The sequence below is a fragment of the Prionailurus bengalensis genome, chromosome D2 (genome assembly GCF_016509475.1).
Source record: "Prionailurus bengalensis isolate Pbe53 chromosome D2, Fcat_Pben_1.1_paternal_pri, whole genome shotgun sequence".
Lineage (NCBI taxonomy): Eukaryota > Metazoa > Chordata > Mammalia > Carnivora > Felidae > Prionailurus > Prionailurus bengalensis.
This window is the reverse complement of record NC_057351.1, coordinates 47,661,468-47,679,644: the sequence shown is the minus strand read 5'-3', so window position 1 is coordinate 47,679,644 and position 18,177 is coordinate 47,661,468. Positions and strand designations below refer to the sequence as shown.

The following is an 18,177-nucleotide window of genomic DNA, read 5'->3' as shown; positions in this document are numbered from 1 at the left end:
TCCTTTTTAAAGAGATGCTTTATTGCTGCAATTAGACACCCCGTATATAACAGAAACAACCCCCAGAGAATTATTCAAGTGGTAATACTGAGAAACAGTGAACATACACAAAAGGATACAAAACCAGACATTTAGAGAACCAGAAAGTTTCCAAGTTAAGAAAATCTTCAAATGTGAAGTGCCTTTTAGAAACTACACCACACATGCCAGTGTAAATTTGGTTTTTATTAACAATCAGCTTTCTATAAACGTTGCATCTAAATAGGTAAATAGCTGCACAACTTAATTACTTCCAAAACAAAGATAAATCCTTTTCTTCCCTTATGTTTCGGTCTTTCCTTGGGCTGGAGAGGGAAGCTGCATGTTTCAAATCAGATCTAAAAGGGAAAGTATTCAAAAAGTGTCTTTGCATCAGGCCAAATGCACAGCATCGTGGATCTCGGCCCTGCTGTTTGCAGGCCTCTGCCAGCCGTGTGGCTGACCCACCAGGCAGCAGAAGCAGCCCTAACTGTGCAGGCACTACCTGATGTGCTTGCACTGGCCCACTGCCTGGGGCCTGCATGTCTGGAGCCAGGGAGGGCACGCCAGCAAGGTTGAAAACTAGACCCATAAGATTGAAAACGGTGGAAGGAGGTGAAAAGGGAGGAGACATAGAGGCCTGGAGCAGGATGAGACCTTTTTATAATTTCCAGGAATTCTTAAAATCAACTCGGGCACAAAAAAAACACAAATTATTGCTGGCGGCCAAAGTCAGAAGCCCTCGAGCCATACTGTAACTTTTGGGGAAGCAAAGGCCAAATCAGAGGGAGCTAGCTGGCCGCACCCCTGAGCCACTTCCCTCTCCCCTTTGCCTGGCCCCCAGACCCACAGGCTCATCCCACATTTCTGGTTCAGCCAAGTGTCATCCTCCCACAAAGCCAGGTGCAGAATGGGAGGGGGCGGGGAGCCTAGGGAATAAATAACCCCCAAAGAACTAGAGGGCAAGCTGATGTGGATTAAAGGTACACCTGGCAGATCTGCTTCCCCCACTAGATGGCAGCACAGCACCTTTCCAGGGCTTCTGGCTTCCCAGTTCAGTCGGTGAGGAATACGGCCGGGACTAAGAAAGGGGTGAGAGGAGCTCAACTAGAACCTACAAGAAAAGAGAAAGGCAAGGGGACATCTGTGTGCCATCCCAGGACAGGAAAGAAGGACGTGGGATGGACTGTCCCCAGGCAGAAGGCTTTTAGGAGTTTGGTGGAGGTGATGAGATGGTGTTAGGCCTTCCTGAAAAGAAGAGTTTCACGTGACAACCTGGTCAGGCATGGGAGCAACACAGCAGTCGTGGTTATAAAGGCACCTTTGCTCTACGGGGTGCCAGCCATGACAGGTGGGCGGCCCAGCAGCTATCCTTACCTAAAGCACACTTTCCCATCCGCAGGAAGTCTCAGTGACTTTCAGCTTCAGCATAAGGGCCTCCATCAGGGGAGAGGGGAAGGATTCTCACTTAAAATTCTATCCCAGTCTTCACGTGACTACTCATTCGCTGTAAGAAGACGGCAGGGACAAGAGGCCTTGCCTGGGCAGTTTCTAAGGGGTAGAGGCAGGGCTGACCAGGACTCAGCTCCCCTGAGTGGACAGCATGTAGCTGCCTGGAGTCCCCAGGCTGAGAAGGGGTGTGGGTAATTGCACTTGGGGCACAGTGAACACAGGCGCGGACCGGATGCGGCCTGGGAGACAAGAGAGCGAGAGAGAGCGCGATAGAGACCGCGAGAGAGCGAGAGCAGGCTGACCTATTTTCAGGGGTTGCCATGGTTGGATAGTGCCTGCCCAACCAGAGGAAGGCCACGGCAGAGCAGATCCTTAGAGATCCGTGATCCTGATGAGTCAGACTTTGGGTGGGAGGAGGTGGCAGGGCAAAGCCTGCTACCACACGCCCTTCCCAGAGCTTAGACACACTTCGGCCTCGTCCTGGCTTTCAAAACTAACCACAGCACTTCCAGTCTGAAAGGCAAAGGAATCATCTTGTGTTTGCTTCATCCTCAAAACAGGACAGGTGGGGCACCTAAGGTTCAGAGGACTGAGGGCAGGACACCCCCTCCCCCACCCAAGCAGCCTTCCCCTTATAGGAGGCTCTGCAGATGCAGAGTCACCTGGAGAGGAAGTATTCTGGGCATGATGATGTTACACTGCAGACCCTCTTGGCCTATTTTTCTGGAGATGACTCTTATTTACCTGGTGCAGAGAAACGGGTTTTTAAAAACAGAACTTTAAGCAGACTTTTTAAAGGGACAAAGGCCATTTGATGGTGGTGATTTTGGTTTTGTCTTATGAAAATGGTACAGGAGATAATCCCTGATGACAGAACGAACTGATTACAGGGCCAGGGGCCCCTAAAGGGTCCTCGTTGTCCAGTCCGGTTAAGGCGATAAATGGGTGGAGGTGTGGCTGGGGGCAGTGACCCAGTGGGGCCATGGCAGTTTGCTACTCGCTCCTGGCCTTTGTCCCAGAGCCAGCCCGTCTGTCTCTCTGCCCTGAGCAGTGATCCACAGAGCCACCCAGGAGAAGCTGTCCAAGGTGGCCGGCGCCCAGGAGTGCCTGCAGTGTGCGTGCCCCAGACCAGGGCAGTGCGTGCTCACTCCGTCAGTGTGAAGCCAGCATGAACCGGAGAGGTTGTCCATAAAGGAATCATTTTTAAACATTCAGTTTTGTTCTAATTACTCACTTCCTTCCTTTTGTTTAGATCTCACAAAACCTTCTTTTTCAGTGTTGACAAAAAAAAAAAATATTTGGGGCAGGCCTGTGACATGAAGACTTGCCATATAATAGGCCCGAAACCACAGGAACTATGCTCAAATTGCCATCTGGTGTTCATTAATTCTCATGAAACATTATGAAAAAGCCTCAGGCCTGTTTATCCAGTTTTATAGCCACAAGTTCCTTTTATGGACACAGAGCAGATGTCAGGTTTCTTAGAATATATAAGGCAAAAAGGGTTTTAGATCTATCATAACGTAAAAGAGATAGGTAATCAGGGTCGTGAAGGGAAGGCTTCTAAATGAGACACTCTTTTAAATGTCAATCCCACTGGACACACATACTACAAAATAAAGATTCTCTTTTTGTAAAGTGCTGTTTGCTCAGTGAATCACTCGCCACCACGCACAGAGCACCACTGCCCGGTCTGCTCGGGAGAAACGTCAGTGGCAGCATCATCTCCCCAGGCTCTTCTTGGTGCGGAGGGAAATCCTCTGGCATGACTAGACATTCCCACACACTCTGCTCCAGTGGGCGGACTGCTGCTGACCGGGAGAGGCAGGGCACTGAGGCCAGGGTGCCACCCGGCTCCTGCTCTTCTCAGGGTCCGGCATTTTATTCTTTCACTGCTCAAGGCTTCGTGGGCCAGAACCCAGCCAGCAACCCCTCACAGTGTCACGGGGGCCTCCCTTCCCGTGGAAGTGCTGGCAGAAGTGGGACCCCGCCACGCACAACCAATGTGAGGGCTTTCTGGGAGATTCACTAAGGAGGGTTTAGAAAAAGAGAAGCCATTAAAAAAACAGTCACCTGCCTGGTCTATGCTATTAAAGGACATAAAAAAAGGTACAGAATTGGCAGTAAACAATTTCCTTCAGCTGTTCATCGATGTCCAGGAAAACTACACCCTCCACAAAATCAGACATGAACGATTTCGGTTCCAGTGTCTTCAGGTTCTGTCCAACAAGAAGAGTTTGTGTCGGAATGACAGGTTCCAGGTCCATCTTTATTTTCAAAGTTGGGCTCTGTTAGTGCAGATTTTTCAAAAATATTCGTTTTGCTGGTCTCTGGACAGTTTTGAACATAGATTACTCTGTTATAAGCCTTGAGTCTCTTCCATAATTGTATGTATACTTTGCACTGAACGTACATAAAAAGAAGTCCGCCAGTAAACCCGATGGCCACAACCACCAATTTAGTCCAAAAGGGCCATTCTAGGATTCCTGGAAGGGGAAAAACCCAGTTAGTCTATCAGCACACCTAATTTAAGATCTGAAGTAACTAAACACAACTGCTGGCCTTCCAGTAACCAATGGATTCTTCACTCATCCATCTAGTTTCACCAAAGGCAGGGTGTCCTTGGTGTCCACTCTCTCTCATCCTCGTGCTCTTCTAGGAGACAGTCTGCAGAGATTCTCTCCTTCCCTGATTTGATCTCTTCTGACTGGGTTTTTTTCAAAACTACTCACCACAGCAAGAGAATCATCCGAAAAGGATGCTTGGTACCTCATAATTAATGCTCTCACTCCAGAAACCCAGACATCTGAAGTCTGACTTAAATACCAATCTGGAGTAACACTCCAATCCTATGACCCCAGCGTGTTACCCGATCTCCATACCGAGCTCACCTGTCACTCTGAGCACATACCTGTTGCCTGTCCATGTTTGATCTCCTCAGTGGTGCGGTCGATGAGCACGTACAAGGACCAGACCACACAGGTGATGGCGATGACATGAAATGTCACTGAGCACATGATCTTCCTGCGCTCGCTGGCCGTCATCTGCAGCTTCTCCCACTGGAAAGACAACACGCAGAGCATGAGGTGTAGGCCCCCAAATGTAAAGGGCTACAAGGAAGGTGACAGCATTGTAGATGGGTAAGACTGGCTCCCCCCCCACCCTTTCCCCAATCTAGATGAATTTCCCCAAATACTACAAGTCATTCTCTTTAAACCACTTGGCTTCAACTAGGTACCAGGCACTGGTATTCTGTCGACAGCCAACTTTGTATGCAATGAAAAGAAGCTGGGATCAAGATGAGCTATGAACCACAACCACCAACCAATCCTTTTGTCTGCTTATTCTTGCAGGCAAACAACTAATGGCTAGCTAAAGGACTCTAGGTTTCGGCCTGATGAAAACAGCATGTTGGTCCCAGACCCAGGTGGCACACATGAGACCTCCCTGCCTTGCTGACTTGCATGAGCGAGGGGAAGAGGGTTGATGACGCCACAACACACTAGCAGATGGTCACACTACATCGTGACAGTGATGGCGGAAGGCGCTCACTCTTTGGTCCTTTGCTACTTTGGCAGCAACAGCTTGAAATCGATGCTAAGAGTTCCTGGTATAAGCAGGCTCTGCCAGTCCCATCTCCTCTAGGAGCTCATTAATTTGCTCCAAATAGCCAGATTTTCTTTTTCATTTACTGCTTTCCAAATCAGAAGAAAACATATAAGGGTAGAGAAAAAGAACAAAGCATAAACACTCTGCATATCCTTGGCCAGCCCTAATCACAGCCACTTTCCAGATGGTTCTATATAGGATAAGCTGAAAGTACAGCCTCCTAGATTGTCTATATTGGTCAAAGGCTACACATCTCACCTGAGAGGCCAGCACAGAGAAGGTATCCAACAAATTCTATTATTTTTATGGGGCAAAACATTTTTTAAGTAGTTTGCAGCTGTCTTCTCCAACATCCAGATGGCTTTCTGCTGTGGTTTTATACGGTATCTTCATTTGGCTTCCCTCCTAAAATGCTCTCTGCTCCCTGATTTCTGGCTATTTCCCAACACACACTCAGTCCAAGCCTTTCACACGGTCCTGAAATGCTCACTCTCACCTTTTTGGTGTATGCTTTTCTTCACAGACAATGTGACCTCTCTAAACTCCTTTCGCTGTACTCCAAATCCTACTGCTCCTTCAAGAACGGCTTCAACACCCAAACATTCTGTGAAGCTACCACCGCTCCCCTCCCCCAGCGCTCCAGCCCACAACCAATGCTTCCTCCTTGAACTGTTGGACATGCTCCGCCGCGACTTAATCTTCTTTCCCTTCGCACTGTCAGGTGTTTCGATTTGATCATGTGATTTTCCTTGAACTGACATATTGAGATTCCGAGATAAGAACAAGTCTTTCATTCTTCCAAACAAAACCTTGTATGCTGGGCACATAGAAAGACACACTGAAAACCATTACACAGGCGGCAGCTGCCAGATCAGGCTCGCTCAGAGGGGGCAGTGACCTGGGGCCTGAAGAGAGGTGCATTTTATGTAAGGCCTGGGGTTCCTTTCTTTTCCCATCCATCCTCACCCTGCCAACTAGCAAATATTTATCACAATATATACAAATAAGTTTACTATTTCATTCTGTGCTCTGTGTCAGGGAGAGATACTAGTTGATGTCTGATGTACAGTCCTACTCAGAGGCAAGACGTGAGCAGTTAATATGTACAAAGTTAACTGCTAAGATGTCACAAAACAGTCTGTGGCCAAGGGCCAAATGACTGACACAGATAAGCAACCAGTCTTAGTTTGACGGAAAAACACATTAGGACTGAATGGTCAGAAAGAGCTTCTTCCTGAGAGGAGGGAGTGGGAAATCAGAAACGGAAATGATGACCTCTGTAGCACGAATGTATGCACAGCCCCCACTTCTTACAGAAATGAACACAAGCAAGCTACGGCTTCATCCAGTCCAAGGTGCTAACTCTTCCCAGGGCCCTTGTCTCAGCAAGGCGAGAGCACTTCTGAACGTGTCCTCACACGTACTTTTCTCAAAGGCTTCAGCTTGACCTCCATGATGAACTCGTACTTGCAGAGCTCACAGCAGCGCGTGTCGGAGCTCTTGATCCACTGTTGCAGGCAGGTCTGGTGCACGAAGTGGAGGCTCCCTGTGCAGCGGCAGGGGGTGATCAGAGGGCTCTCGTCATCCCCTTCACAGTGGCAGATCCTGCAGCAAAGGAAGGCCAGTCATTACCGGGAGGGCCACGCGACAGGGGAAGAGGACGCTTCGGGGGAAGGTCAATCCCCCCCCAAAGAAAACTTTCAGCGACAAACATCACAGAAACGACTACAAGCACAAAAACGCACAGACATGGATGAGAACGATTACTACAAGCTAAGAGCTTCTAGCTTACCGTACCAACATGGAAAGTCTGGATGGCATTTGGCATCAGAGAGGAAAAAATGATATAAGAAATGACAAAGCAGTCATTTTGGGGAAGATTTAAAAATGTCACTGAAAGATGAATTTAAGGCAACATGGAAGCATCTTTCAGAACATGTTAAAATAATTAGGGGGAAAAATTTCTGTGTGAAACAAAACCAGCACTCTACCTTCCAAAATTACTGGTGACTTAAAAAGATGATAAATCTGCTTTTTATCTATAATCACTAATTTCACCTTCACACACAACTACACGTCTCCGTCCTCCCTCAGAGAGTAAACAGAGAAAACACAGAACCTCTCTTGGACCCCAAAACCCCATGATAAGGGGCTGCAATTTTATTTCTTTTTTGAGGAAATGAGAATTGTAAACCATTCATGGCTTCTAAGGGTGCATACAAGAGGATATAGCTACTAACCTCAAAGAACTTAGACTTGTGAGAAATAGAAGGGTCTCTTCCAACAGCTGGAGAGCAGGTAGGGACACCTGACCTGGGGGGAGCCAGGTCCTGGCCCTGGCCAGACTCTCAGCTCTTTGTTTCTGTGAGAGAGGTTTCGGAGACAACTGTTAGAAATGTACCAGCTGGCCTGGAGAAGGGGCGCCTAGGGAAAGGCTAGAATGGGGAAAGTATGAGCCTGGTGACAAAAAGCAAATTCTGAAAGGTTCCAGAGGCCAGACAAGGATGCCTGCACACAGGAAGACAAAGGGCGGAAGTGGAGAAAGGATGAGGGCAGAGGTGGCTGCATCCAAGTTAAAAAGAAGGAAGGCAGATGGTACTGAAGAACGGCCTCTTCCCATGCACACTGTGTTGCAAGTGGAACAAAGGGCAAAAATGAGGCTGGGAGGGGCCGCCAAGGCTTAACGTCTAGATCATCAAGCTGGAAAACTGGAGATACTATTTTCTTTCTTCCAATCTCCTTAAGCAAAGTCTACTTAGTTTTGGTTGAGAAGAGTCAGCTTGGCCTTTAATATGTGTAGCTTCTCCCTCTTTTATCATCTGTGAAACTACCTTGGGACCCATGTCATAAAAATTGGTTTTTCAAATGATACCAATACTCCATTCTTCTGGAGAAAATTATTAACCCACAATTGTCTATAACCACCCATTACTTCATTTTCCTGAAACTTCACATATTAAAGCAAGATGAGGCCACAGAGGTATGGGGAGCAGAGATGGCCAGAATGATGGTTCTTGGCAAACCAACCTGCAGGCATCCCCTGATGTGGACACAGGAGATATGGGGGGGCATTTTTCAGAGGGGGGAGAAGGACAATCCAGGTCACTGTCCTTCTCCACTGAGCAGAGGGGTGCCCGCAGGACCTTGTTCTTCCATTTTGCAGATGCGCTGTCCTCAAAGACATCGTCGTCTCCCATTTCATCGGAGCAGAAGCCCATGCTCCCTGCCAGCCCGCTGGAGGACTTGGCGGTGTGCAGGGGCGCGGCACAGCCCTCCAGCTCATGGAACCTGTGCAGGCTGCTGGCGCTCGAGCCGTGCGAGAGCGAGAACAGGTACCGGAGCAGTCGCCGGCTCCTGGACACAGCTTCAGCATCCGCTCTCTCTTCCAAAAGAGGGACGTGGATGCCCCCCTTGCCAGCTTCCACCTCTGAGGCAACTGAACGGTTGGCAGAAAGGGATGAAACGCAAGAATGTTTGGAACTGCCAAGAGGTTTGTGATGCTGCGCTTTTTTTTCCTTCTGATGGAACCTGTTAATCCTGAGACCTGGATCTTGAGGGAGTATCAATTTCCCTTCGGAGCGAGTTCTTTCCACATAGTCAAAACTTCCCGAAGTGTTCTGGGGCTTCTCACCCACATCGTTTAGGGATTTTGAGAACTTTAGTATTCTTCTGGCTTTGGTATTGTCAGCAGGCTTCAAGGCCTGGGTCCATTCTGAACCACAGGAATTTCTCTTTGACAATGTGTCTTTACAGATAACTGTCACAGTGAGCCCTTGTGTCAGAGAACTCTGGTATTGAGGAGCTTTCAAGACAACGGCAGACTGCACGGGACTTTGGTGACAACACTCAGAACACACTGCACTGGAACTGCATGCAGAGAACAGTGGAATAAAAGCACAGAAAGTAAAAAACAATCTTAAAAGAGAATAGACATCAAAGTGAAGAAATGAGACTCATGTGGTAACTTGGTGAGCAAACAGCACATAAAATTGGGCCAGCTGTTTAGAGCAAAGGCATTCTGACCAAGCAAATGGAAAATCGAGAACCTATAGGCACTAATGCTTATTTCTGGGATGTCACGTGAACCACGGCAACATCTGAAGCGGAGCGTTACCTGCAGATGTCCTGATTGGATGGCGTGACAGAAGTGCGAGAGAAGGCGGACACTGGAGCCGACGCCAACGAAGAACCCCCAGCCTGCAACGACACACCTCCAGTCAGTTTCAGAGGAAAGAGTAAAGGGGACAGTGAACACCATCCCCTTCTGAACGGCAATGGACGGAGAATCTAAGAACATCTGCCCTTCCTACTGTTCGGTGAATAACATCCATTAGGTCCCTATGAGTTGAGACCAAACAAATCAAACAGCACTCTTTCCCTTTATGTGGGTCAAAGTGTAGCCAAGAAATATTTAAGACTTCAGAGCAGTAATACCGATCTCCTGCAGATTCAGTGGTCCTTTATTTCCTGAGCATCTAAATTTAATTAGTTCATACATAAATCAAGAAACCAAGTACTAGACAGAGGGGCTCCTGGCTGGCTCAGCAGGTAGAGCATGTGACTCTTGATCTCAGGGTTGTGAGTTCAAGCCCCAGGCTGGGCATGAGGTGGGGGGAGGGGGGGAAGGGAGAAGGAAGGGAAGGAGGGAGGGAGGGAGGAACCAAGTACTAGATGATATATGCAAATGCAAAAGAAACGTGAGGTGCCGACAATGCCAGTGCTCACCTTTCCCACCTGGCACTCTTTATTTAACCTGATTCTGCGGATGAGCCTAATCAAGGGTAGCAGGCCGTGAGTGCTCTCTACTACTCACCTCACACTGGGCCCATGAAACCTTGCTACCCTATCAGAGCTCTTTACACAAAAAAGAGACTAGCTAACCACAGAGCCACCAATCCATAGCTCAACCCAGGGCCCAGAAGGGGGCTGAGCACAGAAGGCTCCCAAGAGTCCTAGTCATGGGATTGGGCATTAAGAAAAATAAGAAAACTTAAATTTGAAAGAACGTATAGCACAAAGTCATGGCATAGACCAGGAGTACTGAGGGGCTGTGAATAACCCAAAATGAGACAAGAGCTCTAGGAAGGTGAGAAAGCACCATAAGAAGAGAAGTGGAAGGAGAGGAACAAGAATATAAGGGTGTACCTGAGCTGAGGAAGCAGAGCCACTGCTAAAGGGTCCCCCAGCCTCCTACAACCTCTGTGTGGTCCTTGCCTTCTCTAGACTGCCAATTCCTGCGTTCCTACAGCCCTCAGAGCACCATACATATTCACATAAATGTGTTCCTCCCTCCTCAGACAGTCAGCCTGAGTGAGCATGTGCCCCACACAACACAACCCAAACAGCCACATGAAAACAGTACTATGAGTCCATTACCAAGAGCAAGCCCACATCACCTCCCTACCTTCCCCAGGCCCCCCACGTAGCCTTCAGTACTGCTCCTTGTTTTGAAGAGCCCCACTTTGGCCCACAATTCCCCGGCTGAGGCTTAGCCTCCACTCTTGCTAAGTGCGATCTCCACGGGTGTGCTCTCATCCTGGCACTCAAGTTACAGAACCCCTGCCACGGGCCAGCCACCAAGACAGGCAGCACCACTGTCCAGAAGCTCTCCCCATCCGCCTTCTCCAGCAAATGCACCCACCCGAAGAGAGCCAGGACTGGCACTCTGATTGAGGGCTTCAATGGACCACTATTCCTGCTCCTGAGCAAGAGAATTAAATGTCACTTCAAATCCAGCTCAGCCTGAAACCTGGTCCAGGAAGTTACATGATATCATACAGCATGTATATGCTAAAATCATGCAGTGTTACTCAACTAGCACATCTTCTGAGTCACCAAAGTATCCACATGTTCTAACTAAATGTGGAAAATATTCAGCATCCTGGGAAGAGATGGGTCTCAGACAGGAAGCTGAAATCAAGGGAAAATGGCCTCTCATTCCTGCTCTGAATTCAAGTGATCCATGTCCAAAAGGGAAGTCTGGGTGGTGATTGCATCATTACACACCCGCAACGGGGGAGTGCTTGGAGGCAGGGGCGAAGAGCCTCAGAGGAGAACAAGGCCTGCACCAAGTAGGCAGCCAGACAGTCCGCACACACAACAGGACCTGGGATCACTTCCCCACGAATTTCGTGTCTCAGGTGGACTCCTGGGAACGCACACAGTCACGTCTGTACTTAGAGCAGAGCGTCACACCTATGAGATGGTGACAATGGTCCCAAGACCCTTGTCTGCTTATCTGGGAAACAGGAACAGGCTCAGCATCCTCTGTCTGGGCCCCTGTCCTCATTTCATTCTCTCCAATGCCACAAAAAATATCATGAGACACTTTTCAGCAAGCTGATAAATGTCCAAGCCTCAACAAGCCTCCCAAGTACAGAGAAAATTTTTCTCTTATTAGATCATGATTTTCAAGGAAATTTTAACTATCTACTTACTGCTGTTTTATATGAATACAAACCAACAAATGCCTTATGCCAGCTGAATGAGAAAACTAGCAAGATTCGTGGGGCCATGAGAGCTTCCATAAGAGGTTCTGGCTGTTATCAGCTGAAGAGGAGCACCTGTTGAAGCTCAGGACCAGTCCTCGTGTAAAACAATCACCAAAGCATAGCATCAACAACTTTACAGAGCTTAACTTTTAGCTGGTATCCAGCTGAATGAAACATCTATCAACCTACCAACGAGGATTTCAAAGGCTGGACTGATTGTCAACAGCAAGGACAAAAGGAAGCCTACAAATACAGTTCAAATACAGCGCCAGGGTCCAACCGGGGGAGTCAAGGTAAGTCAAGGGGCTGGCAGTCCCCTGGACAGCTCTTTCACTCTTCCCGAGGCAGCGGGCTGGTGGCATGGGGGAGGTTATGGGGCAACAGCACTCACCTTAAGGGAAAAGGAGAACACCCTTTCTCCTCCACAAGATCAGACCACACAGGACTGCTGTTGATGAAAGTATGTGTAAATGTTCATAATGAGAAAATTACGTGTCAACAAAATGAAAGCCACGTGCTCCTGGAGCTCTCTGTCGGTCCTCAAACAAGAGACTTTGTGGTCATGGAAAGGAGTGTAAAACAGCTTCCTGCAGTGATGACCTGCCCCGGAGAACAGGCCCCTCGGCGAAGGGCCTCCTGCATCCGCCCTCAGAAGACAAGAGGAAGCACAAGAAGTGCCTGGTGCAGAGCCCCAGCTCCTACTTCCTGGACGTGAGGTGCCCAGGGTGCTACAAAATCACCCTGTGTTCAGACACGTGCAAAGTGGTGTTGTGTGTGGGTTGCTCCACCGTCCTGTGCCAGCCCACAGAGGATCGGCAAGGCTCACAGAAGGACACTCCTTCAGACGGAAGCAGCACTGAAAGCACCCTGAATCAACATGAATGGGAAACTATCCCAATAAACAGATTTTGGAGAAAGAAAAGAAAAAAAAATGTAAAGCAATCTCACCACAAAAAAAATTTCATAAAAACCCCTCTTCTTAAGATGTCATAATCAACTACACAAAATAAACCTCTGGATTACATAGAGATTCCATTCCCAGTTGATTTTATTTCTTAGGAATGACAATTTTAGACAGTTTGTTTTGCACTACTCAAGTCACTCAGTGGTTGCCCTTCCCTATCATATAACTCACTGTTTTAAATGATTTCATCAAGGCTGTCAGAAACAACCAAAAGAAAACTTCCCATGTAGCCTCGGTAGAAGCTGGCACTTCACTCTCCCTGTTTCTTTTTGCTAGAACTTACTGCCATTCAAAGGGCAGACTCAGCGAGTACACTTCTCAGTCCGTGGCAGGAACTTAACAATTTTACATCAGAGGGACTTTCCCTCTGCAAGACACCAGCCGTACCTTTCCCGGCTCTCCTGCTTCACTTCCTTCCCTCGCTCCTTCCACTAGGTTGCTTCCCAACCCCCTTCTCTGCCACCTCCTCTTTCTTCTCTGCTGCAAACTTCCACTGGGCCTTTTTTTATCAGCAAAGCTTCTTTTAAACATCTGAGGTCTCAGGCTCCTAACAAAAGTAAATTCACTCTCTGATTTACATCAACAGGTACAGGGCCACAAGAAATGGTCTGGTTGGGTTCATTTGCTTTTTTTTTTTTTTTTAAGTTTATTTATTTATATTTTGAGAGAGTGGAAGAAGGGCAAAGAGAGAGGGGCAGAGAGAGGGAGAGAGAGACAGAGAGACGGAGAGAGAGAGGGAGACAGGGAGAGAATCCCAAGCGGGGGAGAGGGGTAGAGAGAATCTGCTGTCAGCACACAGCCCGACTCAGGACTCCATCCCACAAATCATGAAACCATGACCTGAGCCAAGATCAAGAGTCAGCCGCTTAACTGACCGAGCCACCCAGGAGCCTCTAGGTTCATTTGATTTTAAGCCAGGCGCAATTTGAAGAAAGACTGGGTAAAGGAGGGTAAGAGACAAGTAAGGCCCCTATTTACAATTGACCTCAAACTTAACAGAAAAAATTGGGAAAGTACAGACGGCTCTTAAGACATAAAAAGATGTTTACCTTACCCTCTCTTACAGTGAGAAATACAAATTAAAACTATAACAAAATGTACTATCAACAACAAAAGTCTGTTTTTTAAATCACAGAATACCTGTGTTGGCAAAAGTGCGGGAGAACAGCCATGCTTATACACCGCCGGTGGGAAAGCAAACGGCTAAACTTCACAAGATAGCAATGTGGCAATTAGATTCTAAATTACAAATGCACGTTCACTTGGGCCCAGCAATTCTCCTTTCAGGAATCCATCCTCACACATATATACAGAGAGGTTTGCTCAGCATTGTTTGTGGGAACAGTTGCCTGCCATAACCTCAGTGCCCCTGGGCTTGGAGCGGAGTCCATACTGGGGACAAGGAGGGAATAGAGGGGAGGGCCATGCTCTGTGTGTGGGCCTGTGCAGACTATTTATCAGGGGAAGGGTGCACACTTCAAGGCTCCTAACAGTGGTTTGCTCTGACATGTGGAAGGAGACCAGGGACCCTGGGCAGGAGAAACAAGTATTTCAATGGAGACCCTTCCCAACCATGACACCACTTTTACCATCAGTAGGTATTTCCTAACTACAAATTGATTTTTAAAAAATAACATGTGATTAAAAGTTTAAGAAGTAAAATAAAACTACAGAAGCACAACCAACTGTATCGATTTCCAACTCTGGGAAAACCAGTAAAGAAACTGGTCTAGTGAGTCATAATCTACATTTTTAAAAAACGAAATAAAATAGAAGATGTCAGAATGCATCTGACATCACAAGGATGAAGTCTTTTGGAGGAAATTTGTCTTTCAGTTGTGTTTGTGAGTGAACTGAGTTTCAATGTAAAAACTATTTCTTACCAAGGTTCATGGTCAAAATAATTTGAAGTCATTACTGTATTTCCACAAAGAAAATACAAAATATCAAAACAAGTTAGAGAAGAAGATGGCTAATCAAGAGAGCAATTTATACCATCAGCACAGAGATTTCAGAGGTGAGGGCTCTGACAGCACCCAAGAGAGAGGGGCTTTCCTTTACAAGGACAGCATTTGCCAGCTGTGTTAGGTTTCTATTGCTGTGTAACAAATTGCCACAAACTTAGTGGCTTAAAACCACACGAATTTATAATCTGGCACACAGTGTGACGGGATCCTCTGCTCAGGGCCTCCCACCTTTCTGGAGGCTCTGGGGAAGAATACACTTCACATTCATTCATTGTTGGCAAGATCCAGTTCCCTGCAGGCTGCCCCAAGTTGGGGGCCACCTCCACGCCCCATCGATCCCTCCCATGTTCAAGTCCATTCTTACTTCTAATCTCTCGTGTCCTCTTCTGCCACCAGCCAGAGAAAGTACTCTGCTTTTAAGAGCTCACATGATTCCACTCATACAATATAACATCGTGGGAATGACGTCTCATGATTCACGGGTTCTGGACATTAGGATGGGGCATTTTAGAAATCGTGCTTACCAGACCAGCTTACGTTCACTTATTGCTCGGTACGTTACTAAAGGCTACTGCCCATCCTCACTCCCTCTCAAACCACGAGATAATAATCTGTCCCTTACTGCCACCTCAGCAGGCCTGACTTCACATAATAAAGCCAAATAGAGTCTCACTTGGTGTTTGTACTCTGCAGTACAGGCTGCAACTGCATTTCAGTAAACTTTCTGCTCAGCACAGAAGTTGCTCTGTGAAAACAAATGCTTCCTTATAACAGACTCTGATTTCTATAAATAAATACCCAGTTGTATTCAACTGCAAAAATGAGCTACCATTGAAGGAGAGGCCAGTTCTGTGGCTGCTCTGATAAATACATGTTGACTCTTGATGAAGGGCTGTGCCAAGAACAAGCTTTCACAATAGCAATTAATTAAAACTGACCACTAAGAAAGTAAATATAGAATATATACAATATAGGATTCATGGAGGAGAGTGTGCACTAAAAACTACTGAATTCTAAAATGAGTTCCATTATAAACGACTCTCAGCACTGCCTAGCAAGTAACACTAACACTGAATTCTTTTCTTCGGTGGCCTTTTAGAGAGTTAGAACTACGTGAATACTCCTACGTCCCCAGCACAATGAGGGGCATATATCACAGTACTGTTAGAGGCAAAGCAACAGCTGAAGGAACCTTCTCATGGCTCATCTCCTAAAGTAGGCTTCCAGCTACTGTTGGGAACCTTACAAATATAGCTTGCTTTCAATAAACTACACTGATGGCAATGATTTCTGAGCAAAGATGGTTTCACATTCCCAGAACGTACAAGTATAACACCATATAAAGATCCAAAATCATGGTACTGGGTCACCCAGCACTCCACCCTCCCCCCTTGCCCCTCCTGGGGCCGCTCCAACACCTCACGCTGCGTGACTGGCCCCTCCACAGGTTGCTCCTCAAAAAGTGGTTTTTACTGTACTTGTTACCCTGGTTCAATTCTTTCACAGCAGTTATCAAGGTTCATAAAAAGATGTTTCTGTAATAATATATTAACTCAGAAGCTGCTGCTGTTTAGCCTAGTGTAGTGCCTGGCACACAGTAGGTGTTCGCGTACAGCTGAATGAATAAAACAAGTACACTCTGGAGTGACTGCCTATTCGTAGGTGTAAAACAGGTTCTCAAACTTGTTGGTCTTAGGACCCCTTTATGCTCTAAAAAATTACTGATGTCCCCAAAGAGCTTGTGTTTATGTGGGTGACATCAATCAATCTTTACTATACTTGAAGACCTTAAACCACAAGGCCACCAGCACATATTCCACTAGTGTCTGAGAGAAGATGCCATCTCTCGTGCTGGAAGCTCCACTGTGCATTCATGAGAGAGTAAGAGTGAAAAAGGCAAATAAATAACCTCCTGGTGTTATTCGACACTGGTTTTAACCCTGCCTTTTCCCCCCACAAGAAGACTCGGAACCAAATTTTGAAAAGAAACCACTGGAGACCAAGCTGTAGCCCAAAACTAAACTGTAACCAGTCAGAAGAAAACACTAAATGCAAATATGGTCTCTGCAAAAGGGGAGCCAATAGCAAAACACTGCCCATGACACTCCATCAGGATCCCAAGTGAGGCTACACTGTGTTGATGATGCCACTCAACTCCTCCAAGTCATTCCCCTGCTCCTGCCACAGGAAAGTAAGTATCTTGTCTTTGGGATGTTTTCTTCAGAATAAATTAGGAAAGGCATATTTTGCCTTGTACTTAACCTGTAAGTCTGAGCAACCTAAGTCTGTCTCCAATCAACTTTGCACTCAGAAGCACAGAGAAGCAGACACTGGTCTTGACAACCACAGCACAGTGTGTGGCCTCCCTCCTAGGGCTGTATTTACATCTACACACGACATCCTCCTATAACTCATCCCTATCTGATGGCAGTCAAAACTAGAAAATACTCGAGAGATCTAGGAGAGTCAATGCTTAAATTCACTAAGATTTGCTTGCCAAAAAAACAGAATAGCAATAATTTTAAGGGCTTGTTACACATGTCCAGTCTGACTTCTACCCAGGAACATTTGATCAACCAGAGGCACATAATGCTCATGGTATCTGAATAAAATTATGCAGAGCTCTAAAATATTCTACTAGGTACCAGCCTTCAGCAATGTCAGCCTAGTAAGACTAGCTGCCTGGCTGCAGAGAGGACAATACCCATGCTCCAGGCTTCATGATACAGATCTAGCTTACCACTGCCATCTTCCTGTAAGTGCTACCAATCATGAACTTGCTTAAGAAATTGTGTCACCTGGACCAAGTCCTATTCCCAGGGTCAAATGAGAATGCTTCTCTCATTGTAAATTAATGCCATATCTGGGTGTTATGAGAGGCCTGAGCAGAGGCTCTAGAAAGTCCAGCCCTTAGGATGAGCCTGACCTAAGCAAATTCCTGGTATCTAAAAAAAAACTCCAGTGGCACCTGGGTGTAGCTCAGTTGGGTAGGCATCTGCCTCTTGATTTCAGCTCAGGTCATGATCTCACAGATGGTGGGATGCAGCCTCACATCAGGCTCCGTACCAACAGTAAGAAGGCAACCTAGGATTCTCTCTCTCCCTCTCTCTCTGACGCTCCCCTGCGCGTGCTTGTACTCTGTCTCTTTCTCTTTCTCTCTAAGATAAACATTAAAAAAAAAAAAAATTCTAGTGGTACTGAGTTCAAGCATCCCACAGGGAATTCCAACCTTCTTCTAAAAGATTTTAGGGCAACATACAGTGGTCCTCAGTGTTGGCCCCCAGCCAACATGGCCCCAAAGTTTACAGGCACCCTGCAATTGGGCAACTATAACAGTCATCACTTCCAGTATATATGCCTAATGTCCCGGATTTCCTAAGGAGGGGACAACCAGTTTTCGACAGTTTAATCCTATCCTGGCTGGCTCCTTTTCACTGTTTATGTTCTGCTTTACGTGCCTCCCCTGAGCTACACCTCTCCCAAGCAGCCCTTCTAAACTTTGGTTCCTTGTCATTCCCTACCTCAGCCCCTTGTCTTTTACCTTCATAATAATTCGCTTCATCTGCCAGGTACTTTATGGAGGTCTGCTTATTCCTCTCTTCTCTGTTTGGTTCAGCATTCAGAGCACAACATCAGGCATAGAGTTAAGTGTGGGACAAGCGTGAACTCATGTAAT

At 46.8% G+C, this 18,177-nt stretch overlaps 1 protein-coding gene across 4 annotated transcripts in view; it reads right to left on the bottom strand.

The window, feature by feature from the left end:
- The window catches only part of MARCHF8 (membrane associated ring-CH-type finger 8), a 124,003-nt gene continuing 105,826 nt past the window's right edge, over positions 1-18,177 (bottom strand). For 3 of the 4 annotated variants that reach the window (XM_043596869.1, XM_043596871.1, XM_043596872.1), the window contains 5 exons: positions 9,194-9,276; positions 8,107-8,946; positions 6,504-6,684; positions 4,382-4,529; positions 1-3,956 (listed from right to left, as the gene is read on the bottom strand). In XM_043596869.1, the coding sequence (XP_043452804.1) occupies positions 3,652-3,956; positions 4,382-4,529; positions 6,504-6,684; positions 8,107-8,946; positions 9,194-9,276 (1,557 nt within the window). In that variant the 3' untranslated portion in view covers positions 1-3,651. The remainder of the gene's footprint in view (positions 3,957-4,381; positions 4,530-6,503; positions 6,685-8,106; positions 8,947-9,193; positions 9,277-18,177) is intronic. The other variant, XM_043596873.1, reaches the window with a different exon arrangement.